At 53.5% G+C, this 13,158-nt stretch overlaps 1 protein-coding gene across 2 annotated transcripts in view; it reads left to right on the forward strand.

Moving 5' to 3' along the window:
* The window catches only part of UROC1 (urocanate hydratase 1), a 37,039-nt gene that overhangs the window by 9,897 nt on the left and 13,984 nt on the right, over positions 1–13,158 (forward strand). The window contains exons 5-16 of one of the 2 annotated variants that reach the window (XM_024244865.3): positions 224–352; positions 515–576; positions 2,324–2,390; positions 2,491–2,634; positions 4,218–4,306; positions 6,357–6,504; positions 6,987–7,087; positions 7,430–7,609; positions 8,147–8,244; positions 8,882–8,954; positions 10,118–10,239; positions 12,174–12,244. In XM_024244865.3, coding sequence (XP_024100633.3) covers positions 224–352; positions 515–576; positions 2,324–2,390; positions 2,491–2,634; positions 4,218–4,306; positions 6,357–6,504; positions 6,987–7,087; positions 7,430–7,609; positions 8,147–8,244; positions 8,882–8,954; positions 10,118–10,239; positions 12,174–12,244 — 1,284 coding nt within the window. The remainder of the gene's footprint in view (positions 1–223; positions 353–514; positions 577–2,323; positions 2,391–2,490; positions 2,635–4,217; positions 4,307–6,356; positions 6,505–6,986; positions 7,088–7,429; positions 7,610–8,146; positions 8,245–8,881; positions 8,955–10,117; positions 10,240–12,173; positions 12,245–13,158) is intronic. The other variant, XM_024244866.3, reaches the window with a different exon arrangement.

Raw genomic sequence — 13,158 nt, forward strand, 5'->3', positions numbered from 1 at the left:
CCTCTGCCTCCCTGGTGCCTGAGGCTCCAGCATTGGAGATTGTGTGGGGAAATTTCAGGTTATAGGAATGGGCGAGGTGGTGTTGAGGGAGGCACCAGGGCCACTGGAGTGGAATGGAGACCTGGGGGCCTGCGGGAGCTGTCCGGGCATGGACGGTGGTGTGGGGCTGGGTGTGGGGTGCTGCTTCCGCTGACAGAATCCCCACGCTCTGCTCTTCCCCCAGTTCTGGCTGACCATGTTCTACTTGTCGAAGATGACAGAGGAGCAGACTTTGGTCATGTACAGCGGGCACCCACTTGGCCTCTTTCCCAGCAGTCGCAGTGCCCCACGGCTTGTCATCACCAATGGGATGGTGGGTCCCAGCAGCTGGCACAGCACCTGCCCAGGGCTCCAAAGAGAGGGTGCTGATGCTGGAAAGAAAGCCCAGTGCCCCAGTGCTGTGCATCATCCCCAGGGCTCTGTGCTCGCCCTCCAAGCCCTCAGGCCCTCTGTCTGCCCCCATCCTCTTCTCCAGGTCATTCCCAACTACTCCTCCCGGACGGAGTATGAGAAGCTCTTTGCCTTGGGGGTTACAATGTAAGTCACTATTTCAGTCTATTTACACTGTGTTTCCCCGTTAGCCATGGGTCATTATAAAGCAAAATGGTGATATTAAATACAAGTTTTGAAAGACATAGTCACAGAGCTGTAGCATAATTAATTTTATTTTTACATATTCCCTAGTAGTTTTATGTATATGCTTACAAATTTTATATTCTTGAATGCAAGAGAACCTACAATTTTAGATCCTGCCTTTTTCCACATTTTATTATGAACCATTTCAAACATACAAAAATGGACCGAATTTACAGTGAATATCACCGAATTTCTGTGATGAATATGCTACTTATCATACTCACTTTATCATGTGGCTATCTGTCCCTCTGCCTATCCATCCATTCAACTTGTTTTTTTTTATGCATCTCAAAGTCAATTGAAGATATTACTGACTGGAATTCAATATTTGTTTACGGTTTTTTTTCTTTTGAGGTGAAACTTGCATATAATGAGATGCACACATCTTACGTGCACCACATTTCAGGTTCTGACAAAGTGTGCATCTGTGCAACCAAAACCATTAGGCACAGAATGCTGCCAGTGCCCCAGAGAGGTCTCTCACAGCCTCTCTCAGGGAATGAAAGCTTTTCATTTGTTATAGAGGTAATGCAAACTATTTCTTTTTCTTTCCTTTTTTTTTTTTTTTTTTTTTTTGAGATGGAGTTTTGCTCTTGTTGCCCAGGCTGGAGTGCAATGGTGTGATCTCGGCTCACTGCAACCTCCGCCTCCTAGGTTCAAGTGATTCTCCTGCCTCAGCCTCCCGAGTAGCTGGGATTACAGGCATGTGCTACCATGGCCAGCTAATTTTTTGTATTTTTAGTAGAGATGGGGTTTCACCATGTTGGCCAGGCTGGTCTCGAACTGCTGACCTCAGTTGATCTGCCCACCTCCACCTTCCAAAGTGCTGGGATTACAGGCATGAGCCACGGTGGCCGGCAATGCAAAGTGTTTCATCAACCATTATAAATGGAGCTACACTGAAAAGGAGATCCCTCTCACATCCTGGATTCTCCAGTTGACAGTGTCTCCTGTGTTCTTCCAAACACTTTCTATGCATGTGGGCTTGGCAATTTAGGTGGTTAGACCATTTGAGCTGGCCTCTGCGCCTTGCCTTTCCCACCTTCACAAGAGAGCTAGGAGATTGCTGCATTTCAGGAAGCAGATCTCACGTATTCTTCCTTTACCTGCAATGTTCAATTGCACTAATTTATTTAACCCTCTTGCCTCCCAATCTGGCTTGCTTCCATGGGCACAGTGCAGGGCCCTGTCCCTCTCTGCCATGTGGTGTTTCCGCCACTCACTTCTCTCGTATCCAGTGGAGGGGCATCTCAGCAGCTTCAGGTCTTGGCCCTTGCACCTAAAGTTGAGGTGAACATCCTTGTGTGTGTCTCTGCCTGGTGTAAGCATGTAGTGTGGGCATGCTGCACACATTCAGCTGGAGTCTATACAGCCAAATATTCCCCAAAACAATTCTTCACCAATTACGCTACAGTTTTTAAGAGAACAAAATCTGCTTGTAAAATGTCTGGGAGGCGAGAGGGGACAAAGGTGTCCATAGCCTTCTTGTGTTCTCTGTGCTCTCTCTCTCTATTTTATGTAAAGGAGAATATATTAATGCCTCTTGGGTAATTAAATACTAATTTTCAACCTCCTAAAAAGAGTGGCTGGGAGGACCTGGGCCTGGCACTGGCTGAGCCCTGGGTTTGGCTTCTCTCCCTGTGGTCAGGTACGGCCAGATGACAGCAGGTAGCTACTGCTACATCGGTCCCCAGGGAATCATCCACGGCACTGTGGTGAGAGATGGGGCCACGCCTGGCTGTGGGCTTCCCAGCATGGGGAGTGGAGGGGGCGGGCTGGGAGTGGGCAGTGAGCCCCCACCTTTTCTCCCTGCAGCTCACTGTGTTGAATGCTGCACGTCGGTACCTGGGCATCGAGGACTTGGCTGGGAAGGTCTTTGTCACCTCTGGGCTCGGTGGAATGAGTGGGGCTCAGGCCAAGGCCGCAGTCATCGTGGGGTGCATCGGTGTGATAGCAGAGGTGAGCTGGGGGGCTCCTGCCCTTCGCTCCTGCCTGCCTCCCTCCCTCCCTCACTCACTCCCTCCTTCCTCCCGAATCACTCACACCACAGACCCCCCTTCTCATCCTTCCTCGCCCAGGCCACCCTTGCCTCCTCTGAAAAGCCCCACTGGACCTCACTGGGTGGGTTCCCATGGTGGCGTAAGCTTCCTGCCTTCAAAGTGCCCATCACCCTGCATGGGCAATGCCTGTCCACTGCCCTCCCACAAAACTCTGACCGTCTACTTATGGGTATAGCTTTTCTGTATCCCACCACATCCCTGGAATACAGATGGGAGGGAATGAATGTGTGTGAATAAATGAACTCATAGACTCCCCACCTTGAACAGGTGGGGAGGCAGACAGGTCACCCTCCATAGAGGTGAGTGCAGGCAGCTTTCCCTCAGTGGCCCCATCTTAGTTACTTGAGTTTCTATAAAGGAACACCTGAGGCTAATTTATAAAGAAAAGAGGTTTGTTTGACAGTTCTGCAGGCTGTACATAAAGCATGGTGCCCACATCTGCTTCTGTTGAGGTCTCAGAAAGCTTCCACTCATGATGGAAGGTGAAGGGGGTCTGGTGGGTCACACGGTGAGAGAGGGAGAGCAGGCAGAGGAGAGGGAGGTGCTGGACCTTTTAAACAACCAGCTCTTGTAGGAACAAACAGAGCAAGAACTCAGTCATTACTGCAAGGACTGCATCAAGCCATTCATGAGGAAGCTGCCCCATGACCGAAACACCCCCCATCAGGCCCCACCTCCAACAGCAGGGATCAAATTTCAACATGAGGTTTGGGGGACAAATATATCCCAACTATAGTAGGCTCTCACATCTTTCTTTGGTGGGTGCTAAGGAGAGGAAGGGAAGTCGGAAGTGGAGGAGGCAAGGAGCCTTGAGGCAAGCCTTGGCAATATGTGCCAGTGGGATTTGCACTCAGTTGATGCCAAACCTACATCATATGTACCTGTGCTTGTTAGGAGTGCACTGAGCTGCAGGTAACAAGAAACCTACCTACAGCGGCTTGTGTAAATAGGGTTTTATTTTACTCATGTAACCAACAGTGTTGGCATTGGTTTGGCAGCTCAGTGATGCTAATATCTCTAGATTCCCTTGGGCTTCCCTTGTAGAAACAATGGCTGCCCCCACCCCAGCCATCCTATCCATGTTCAAGACAGGAAGAGGTGAGAAGGGAAGTGTCCACTATGACTCTATTTTTTCAGGAAAGTCATGTCTCCAAACCCCCTCCTTTTATCTCATTGGTCAGTCTTAGGTGAAATCGATGTTCTTATCTGCAAGGGAGGATGGAGATAGTGGACAGGTCCTTGTGATTAGCTTGGACGTAGACCATCTCCTGGGGCTGAACCGTGTCAGCCTGAACACTACCTGGGTTCTGTTGATAAGGGAGGTGGGAGAAGGAATAAATAGAGGGAGGGCAGCTCATGGTGTCTTCCCTGAGACTGTGTTATAGAAAAGCTAGGGACCTACAGGGTATGGCACCTCCCTAGTTGAGGATGATACACTTAGGGAAGATTTGTAACTGGGTGGCCCCATGTCTCTGGCCCCAGGTGGATAAAGCAGCCCTTGAGAAACGCTACAAGCAGGGCTGGCTGATGGAAGTGACTGACAGCTTGGACCGCTGCATCCAGAGGCTCAGGTACAGCTCCAAGCTCAACTCCAGACACCTGACACCTGACATGTGGCAGCAGGAGACCGCAAGAGGACCCCCATGGGGCAGCTTGGTGTGGGCCTGTTTAATGCCTGACAGCTGGCTACATGTGGGCACCACACATACATGCACATGTACATATACATGCACACACACAGGCACACGCACACAAGGGCTGACCCACGGGTGGTGATAGGGCAGAAGCCTCTGGAAGGGCCTCCAACATTCCATCATTGCCAGCTGCAGCCACTGGGCTGTGGGTTTGGTGTCAGACACTTGGCCTTGATGGGCTTCGGGTAGCCTTCTTGGGGCTCCCATGCTCTTACCTGGTTCTGCGAAGCATGAATCTTCTCTTCCCTGCTGTGTGGGCTCGCAGAGCCGGCCCGGCCTGTGATAGGGGCTGCCCTGCACTGCTGCAGTGGCGAGCCTGTGAGGTGTGCACCCCCTCCCTGTACTCCAGGGCAGAGCTTCGCCCACGGTGCTGAGGGGCAGTCGGTGGGTTTCTCCGCCTCAACCCCAGGCAAAGTCTTCAGAGGCATTTCAGTGGGATAGTGGGAAGATTGCCTTGGGGGCTCCTGCTCGGATGCCACTTTTGAAGCATCCTCTCAATTAATTTACTGTGCAGAGCAGAGTCCTGTTACCGGAAGACACATAGGTGCAGTGGTTGCCCACCTGGCTTCGACTAGAATCTCCACAGGGGCTTAAAAGCTGTTTCTGATGAAAATGTAAACAAAATTTGAGAAATGATGCAGTGAACTATTTTGACCTAGATCATTCTAACATACCAATCCAACCACATCGCACCCTCTTTAGAACTCTCAGATAATTTTTCATCGATGATAGAAGAAATTCCACACTCCAGGTGTGTTGTGAGGGGCTTCCCTGACCTAACTCCCATCCCTATTCAGGCTGTTTAGCATCCTGAGTGTGTGCATGTACACACACACACACATAAATGCACACACATAAACACGCACAACACTCATGCACACACATATAACCACACAGACACACCCACATAAACACACACATAACACACACATAAACACACTTAACACACACATGCACACACATACACAGAGAACACAGAACACACATGCACACATGCTTGCACACACAACACACATGTAACACACATAAACACACTTAACACATACACGGAGAACACAGCACACATATGCACACATGCTTGCACACACAAACACAACATACACATGCACGCACATAAACAGATACATAACACACAACACATACATAAACACAAACACAGATAGACACACACATAGACACACGACACATGCATGCACACACAGGCACACACAGAGTGCACACATGCACACACATAAACACACACATACACACACATAAATACAGACACAGACATATACACATGCACACACAAACACAAACATGCGTAAACACATAACTCATGCACAAACATAAATACAGACATAACACACACACATACACACTAACATGCATAAACACAATATGTATGCACACACATGCACACACAACACACAATGCACATATACATAATAAACACAAACATAACACACATACACGCACACACAACACACATACACACATGTAAACACACGTATGCAAACATGCATGTAACACAAACACATAAACAAACACACACAACACACAACACACATGCACACATGCATAAACATGCACAGAGACACGCAGCACACACAAACACAAACACATAAACACACAGGTGCACACACAAACACACAGACACATGCACACACCATAAACACACACAGACACACATACACACAACACACACACACGCACATGCCCATAACATATATTCTCACACGCATACATACACATATGCATATACACGCATATATACATATATATGTACACGTGCATGCACATCCACACATGAACACACACACACATACACATACATCAAAATCAGTTTAAGGAACTGCCTCGAGCAACCTGTCTGCCACACTTCCGCAACCCCTGAGCTGGGGAAGACCCATGGGAATGGAGTGAGCTCTGCTCACGGTTCCCACAGGGTCCTTCAGCTGGGATTGCAACAAGCCCTGGGCTGGGCCGGCCTCCCTGCTGCCCTGGGACTGTGTGTCCTTTCCTGCTTTGTCAACCTTGCACCCCTGGGGGAGGGGACATGCCTGGCTCCCTCGGGCTTCTCCAGGCCACTCCTGGTGAGCGTTCAATCTGCTCTCTCATGGGGGCCATACCACCTTCCCTGCATATTGCTGCTTTTTGATATCTCTACTACCTGCAAGGCCTGTTCAAATCTTCTGTTCCCCAAAATATGCTTTGATTTTTCTTGTCCTATTTTTCCGAATAATTTTGGGAATCATCTTTAGTGAATCCTGCAACTCTGGGACCACTTTGGGTGGGTTCTGTAAAGATCCCTGTGGAGGTCCCACATCAATAACCCGAATTCCATGGATCACCCAGGCAGTTTTGCTGCTGCCATGTGGGTTTTCTGGTCTGGGGCATTTGGGTGTGGATTTTCCCTTTATGGTTGTGTGTCCTGGACAAAAGTCGGGGTCCTGCAGGCATGCTTCATGGCCCAGCCCCATGGCCCCCACGCTTGTACACAATACCTCTGGTGGCCTCCTGGGTCTGCCTCTGTGTGCAGCTGGGGTGCAGGTGTGTCTGGGGCACCTATGCACAGGTGCGGGGGGCACCTATTCTGCTTTTGTGTCCTTCCAGGGAAGCAAGGAAAAAAAAGGAGGTGCTCAGCCTTGGTTACCATGGCAACGTGGTGACTCTTTGGTGAGTGGGGGTTGGGAGTTGATGGCCAGCTTGGGAACCCAGATGGGGCCCCCTGAGCAAAGACCTCAATGCTGACCAGGAGCTGCCGGGACACAAAGCTTTGAGCCTCAGTTCAGCGCCACCCTTGTTGGCCCACACCCTTACCCAAGCTTGGGGCAGCCGTCCCTGCCCTGCCCACAGCCTTCCCGTAGGTTCTCTTTCCGGGGGAAAGCAGGGTCTGGCTCGGGCTGTGCCTGCTGGATTTGTGGGTGGGAAAATGTGCTACGGTCCCCACCTGGCTGGCCCCAGACTCTGGGCCCAGGCTGTGTGTGGCTTGTACTGACCACCACATGGCTTCCCCAGGGAGCGCCTGGTCCACGAATTGGACACGACGGGGGAGTGCTTGGTGGACCTGGGGTCAGATCAGACATCCTGCCACAACCCGTTCAATGGCGGCTACTACCCCGTGCAGCTCAGCTTCACGGAGGCCCAGAACCTCATGGCGTCCAACCCTGCTGTGTTCAAGGACCTGGTCCAGGAAAGGTGCTACTTCGGGTTGGGGGTGGCAGAAGCATTTGGCCTGGGCAGACCACCTTGTCCTGCTCTGGCCGCCACCTGGTTCTCCAGCAACCAGCTGCTTGGCCTTGGGCAAGACCTTAACCTCTCTGAGCCTCTGCCTCCACCCGTCAGACGGAGTCATGACACACCTTTCAGCAGTGCACGGGGACAAGCTGGAGTGACATTTGCCAAATGCCCACTGTAGTCCCGGCATGGTGCCAAGTAGATGCTGGGGTGTGAGACCTCTCTGGGGCATCTGTTTTTCCCCAGGGCCTGATGGGGCTGGGGACCAGGAAATGCTTGTTTAGGGAGCTGCCAGCTGGGCCTTGAAAGGTGCAGAGGTTCTAAACAGATGATAGGATCAGGGGCATTCCAGGTGGGTGGGGCCGACCCGAGGAGCAGGGGCAGTCAAGGCAGTGGGGCTGGAAGTTGGCAGGGAGCATGGCGGGTGCGACTGCGGGTGCCACATGGGGGAGGCCCCAGGGCCTCGCAGCAGTGGTGCTGACCCATGGCTTGTTGCAGCCTGAGGAGGCAAGTCTCAGCCATCAACAGGTTGGCCGAGGAGAAGTTCTTCTTCTGGGACTACGGCAATGCCTTCCTCTTGGAGGCCCAGAGAGCAGGTAGGAGGGAGGAGGAGGGAGGGGCCACGACCCTGGGCCCAGCCTCTCAGGCCAGTGCCACTGGCTCCCACCTCACTCGGAGATGCCATGGGTGGCCCAGCGAGTCCCGACTGAGGCTTCGCTGTGCCTCTGCCAGGCCTTCTGGATGCTGAGGCCCAGCCAGGTGGCTCAGCCTCTCTGGGCCTCAGTTTCTCCATGTGCTTTAGGAACATAAAGTCCCATACGGAGAGCAGGTACAAGACTCAGGTGCAAGCTCCAGTCCCAAAATTGCAGCTTACCTTTTCTGTGATGGAAACTTCCTTCTGTAAAATGGGCAATTCTTTCATGGGGTATGAGGTTCAAAAGGCACGGTGTCCACAGTGGGAAGCCCCCCCAGCCCTGTCTACCTCCCTGCAGGTGGCAGGCTGTGGAGCGCTGGAGGCTGACATGGTGTCCATGGCAAGCGCATGCATCCTGCGCCTGGCCACACAGACGGCAGCATGCTGGCCACGGCTGCCCCTGCTTTTCTCTTCTTTTACTTGAAAAAGACCTCGTGCATCCTTCCCCAGCCTCCCACTGGGCCCTGTGTTTAAGTTGCCATCTAGGGTGGCCATGGGTGTCCTGCCTTGGGTGGTGACTGTCCGGGCTCTGCCCACAGGAGCAGATGTGGAGAAGAAAGGTGCTGGCAGGACAGAGTTCCGCTACCCTTCCTACGTGCAGCACATCATGGGGTGAGTGATGGGCGGCTGCCACATCTAGTGTGCCCTGTGCCGCCCCTGCCCCCTTCAGGGTCTGCGTCCTGGGTATTTAGGTTGGAGAAGCCTCAGCCTCTGACCGCCCCTGAAGTCATGCACTGAGACCTCCACACCACCCCAAAGTGGCCAGGCTCCGTCCATGGGTTTTCCACCGCAGACAGGCAGGTGAGGAGGAAATGCAGATGAGAGACACCTCCTGCAGGGCCTCAGTGAGAACAGGGGGCTGCGGGGCCTAGAGGCCGAGGCCGCTTCCTGGCAAACAACTGCACCTGAATGATATGTCTTCACAGGCCCTTGTGGGTGGCTGATGGCTGGATCATGAAGCCCAGCACCTGCTGTGGCCCTGGGGGTCGTGGGCCTCTCTGGCCATGGGGGGCAGGTCTAGGGAAGGCCAGCAGCCCAGGACAAGCAGGGGATGAGGGCAGGAGCCAGAGAGGAGCCTCAGCCAAGCTGAGAAGTCTGGGCTTTCTGCTGGGGGCAGGAGGGACCACACAACTTTTGGAAGATGTGCCAGTCCTCAGTGGGTGCCACATGGGACCCGAGAGAGATGGAGGTGAGAAAGGCAAATGCCACTCACTGTCAAGCTCACTGTGGGGTGCAGAGGTGGGAGGGGCTAAGCACTGGCAGCTGGCACTCTCCGGAGAGGGAGGGCTGCCCAGGAGGAGGCACCCCCTGGCCTAGCAAGTGCAGGAGACCAGGGAGGGCCCAGGCCACGGCATCCTTCCCCCAGGACAGCCCTGTCCTGGAGCCTGGCTCCTGGGAAGATAAGCTCACCTAGGGCGAGTTCCCCAAGGCTACAGCCCCAGGTTGACTCTCCTCTCAATGTGACTGTCACTTTTAGGTGACAGATTTTCTTGTCATCTGTAACAGCAATTGGGGTCATTTCTGTTTGCCCAGGTCCCGGCTCCCCACTCCTGTAGCTAGAGATGGTATAGCCAGGAGGCAGGGATGGAGGGCTGGGGGCACTGGGACACAGAGAGGGGACAGGGAGGCCCCTGGAACTTTCTGTCCAATGACAGCTTAGGGGGTTCCACACCTGACTTCTGGATGCTGAGCCCTCCTCCCTGGCGTGCTCACACCTGCACCCCCTCCCCCACCAAGCCAGCGGGCCCAGGGTGAGGAGGCATCTGTGCTTGCAGGGACATATTCTCCCAGGGATTTGGGCCTTTCCGCTGGGTCTGCACATCGGGGGACCCCCAGGACCTGGCGGTCACAGATGAACTGGCCACATCTGTGCTGGAGGAAGCCATTGCTGATGGAGGTGACGCCATTGGTGGGGATGACCATGGGTGGGTGGCCCCCCAAAGCTCCTGCCTCCATAGAGACAAGCTTCCATAGCAGGCCCACCTAGCTAATTCTGGGAGGGAATCCGGGCACAGATGACTTTGTAAGTCTGGTGGGTGATCAGCTGGCAACACAAAGGGACTTAAAGAAACTTGAGTGAGTTGCAAAGATCCTGGTCCCCAAGTGTCGTTCTCAGCCATGGAGGCACAGGCCCCACCCACACCAAGCTTCTGCCCTCCAGAGCTGTCCTGGGCTCTGCCAGTGAGGACCTCTGACTGCGAGTGACAGAAAGCCCCTCAAAGTGGCTGAAGCAGGACGGTCCAGGGCTAGGGTGGCCAGACAGCAGTGGCCGGGGCCAGGGTTGCTGGGCAGCCCGCAGCACACCACGGCCCCTCTCAGACCCAGCCTCCCCCTCCATGTGGCCAGGGCAGTGCTGACAGCAGTGCTTCTAGTTCCTTCTTGCTGCCTTCCATGATGAAGCTGCCTCCACATGCTCCCGCCAGCCTTCCATGCCTGCCAGGTCCACAAGGGTCTCCTCTGCATCAGGGTCCGCCATGTTCATCTTGGGTTTTGCTGATGCTAAGTGTTGGTTCCGCCAGAGGGTTGTGTTTTTGCATGTCTACATGGCCCGCCTGGTTTTTACCAACCTTTGCTCTCGTTGAGTGGGTCTGACGTTGCTGTTTCATGGTTATTTTATGACACTTCCTCTGTTGTTGCAGTTCTTACTCTGCAGCTTTCTTACAGGTCAGGTGGCTTTTCTGTGTGGGTCACCAGCCTCTGCTGTGGGCTTCACATCTCTAGGGCCTGTACCCACCCTGCTGCTGGCCAGGTTCGGTGGGCTGGGCAGGGGCCCAGGTTACACAGACCCAGAGCAGGAGAGCCAGGCAGGGGGGAGACGTGGTCACCTGTGTGGAGGAGGAGGCGGGCAGGGGCCCAGGCAGGAGGGCAGGGGAAGCAGGGGCCTTCTCCTAGGGGTCTGGTCAGATGTCTCCTGGGCTTCCCTGGTGTGAGAACACCAGGCAGCCAGTGGGGAACGACCAGCCCTCCGGAAAGAAGCCCTGAGCTGCTGCACACGCAAAGACCCTGGTGTAAAGACTCCAGGTCTGGCTGGTTTCCAGGCGTGCTGACCCAGCTCCACATGCCTGCAGCGCACGCCTTGTGGCATCTCCACTCGGCAAATACTCTAGTCGACGGCTGTGAAGTCACAGGAGTGAGAGATTTCTATTACCTTCATTTTTAGTATAATTTGGTAAAAGTGTAAGCTTATTTAAAATTTTAATGATATTTGTGTTAACCACTGACTCACACAATTTCTGGAAAATTACCAATCTGCTTTCACGAGCTGGTCAGGCTGGCTCCCGTGCCCCCTCACACGCACACATCCTCCGTGAGCTTGGCTGGCTAGCTCCTGCATAGGCCAAGTTTATTTCCACCTCAGGGCCTTTGCGCTGGCTGTTCCCTCTGCCTGGAAGGCTGTTCCCTCAGAGCGTCCTTGTCCGGTTCCTTCCCAGCCTTTAGACTCAGCTTGATGGCCACTTCCTCAGAAAGCCCCCGCATCCACCACCCTGGGGTCCCCCTCACCACAGTCCTGTGTTCTTCATGGCCCACAGCGGCCTTTGTTCCTGGTGCCTTGCTCAGTGCTGGTGTATAGTAGGCACTGAATAGCTATTTGTGGAGGGACCGAGTGCATCAGGCAGTGGGCTGCATGGCTGTGCATTAATTCGTGGGGCCATTGGCACTGTTGGTCCCCAAGTTCACAAAGGCAGGGGTGGGGTGGGGTGGGCTCCCTCACCTTGTGTCCTGGCTCAGTGGTGGGCTCGGGGCAGGGTCTGTGCTGAGCTGAGCAGCCTGCCTGAGGGTAGGTCTGTGCCCCTGGAGGGTCTCTGACGCCTGCTCTCCTCTCTCCTGCAGTGAGGGCGTCTGTGAAGCTGCAGTACATGGACAACATCCGCTGGATCCGGGAGGCCGCCAAGCATCGGCTGGTGAGGGCCCAGGCCTGGGGGAGGCTGGGGTGGCGGCGCTGTCAGGAGACTGCCCAAAGGTGAGGTGCTGCCGACGGGCGCTCAGCCTCGTCCACGGCCTCCAGCTTGCCAAGCCCTGAGAGGGTGCACACACTAGATCCTGTGTGACTGTTTGTGCCAGCCCCATGATGGCCACACTGGGAAGGGAAGGAGCCCAAGGGGCTGCTGGAGAAAGAAGCCCGGGACTTTTAAAGGGTGGCCTGGGAAAGGACATGGAGAATTTGGAACCCTTGTGCACTGTTGGTGAAATGGTGCAGCCACATGGAAAACAGGAGGAAGCTTCTGCAAAAAATCAAAAATAGAATTACCCTATGACCCAGCAATTCCACTTGTGGGTGTGTAGCCCAAAGAATTGGAAGCAAGGACTCAGAGAGATACTTGCACGCCCATGTTCACAGCAGCACTATTCACAATGGCTAAGCTGCAGAAGCCACCCAGGTGTTCACTGATGGACGAATGGATAAACAAAGTGTGGGTTAACCATGAGATGGAATATGACTCGGCCTCAAACAGAAGGGAGTGCTGACACACGCGACAACGTGGATGAACCTGGAGGACACCATGCTAAGTGAAATAACCCAGTCACAAAAGGACAAATACTGCATGGTTCCACGTCTATGACGTCCCTAGAGCAGTCAAATTCATAGAGACAGAAAGCAGAATGGTGGGTGCCAGGGGCTGGGGAATGTGGAATGGGGAGTTGGATGGGGCAATTGTTTTACATTATGAATCAACTTAATACCACTAAACTGTGTACTTAGAAATGGTTAAGATGGTACATTTTATGTAATGTATATTTTATAATTTAAAACATAGAGGGGGAAAGTGGCCTGGGGCTCTGGGGCAGTGACCATAGTTGGGCAGATCGTTCTTCA

The sequence above is a fragment of the Pongo abelii genome, chromosome 2 (assembly GCF_028885655.2).
Source record: "Pongo abelii isolate AG06213 chromosome 2, NHGRI_mPonAbe1-v2.0_pri, whole genome shotgun sequence".
In the NCBI taxonomy this organism is placed as follows: Eukaryota; Metazoa; Chordata; class Mammalia; order Primates; family Hominidae; genus Pongo; species Pongo abelii.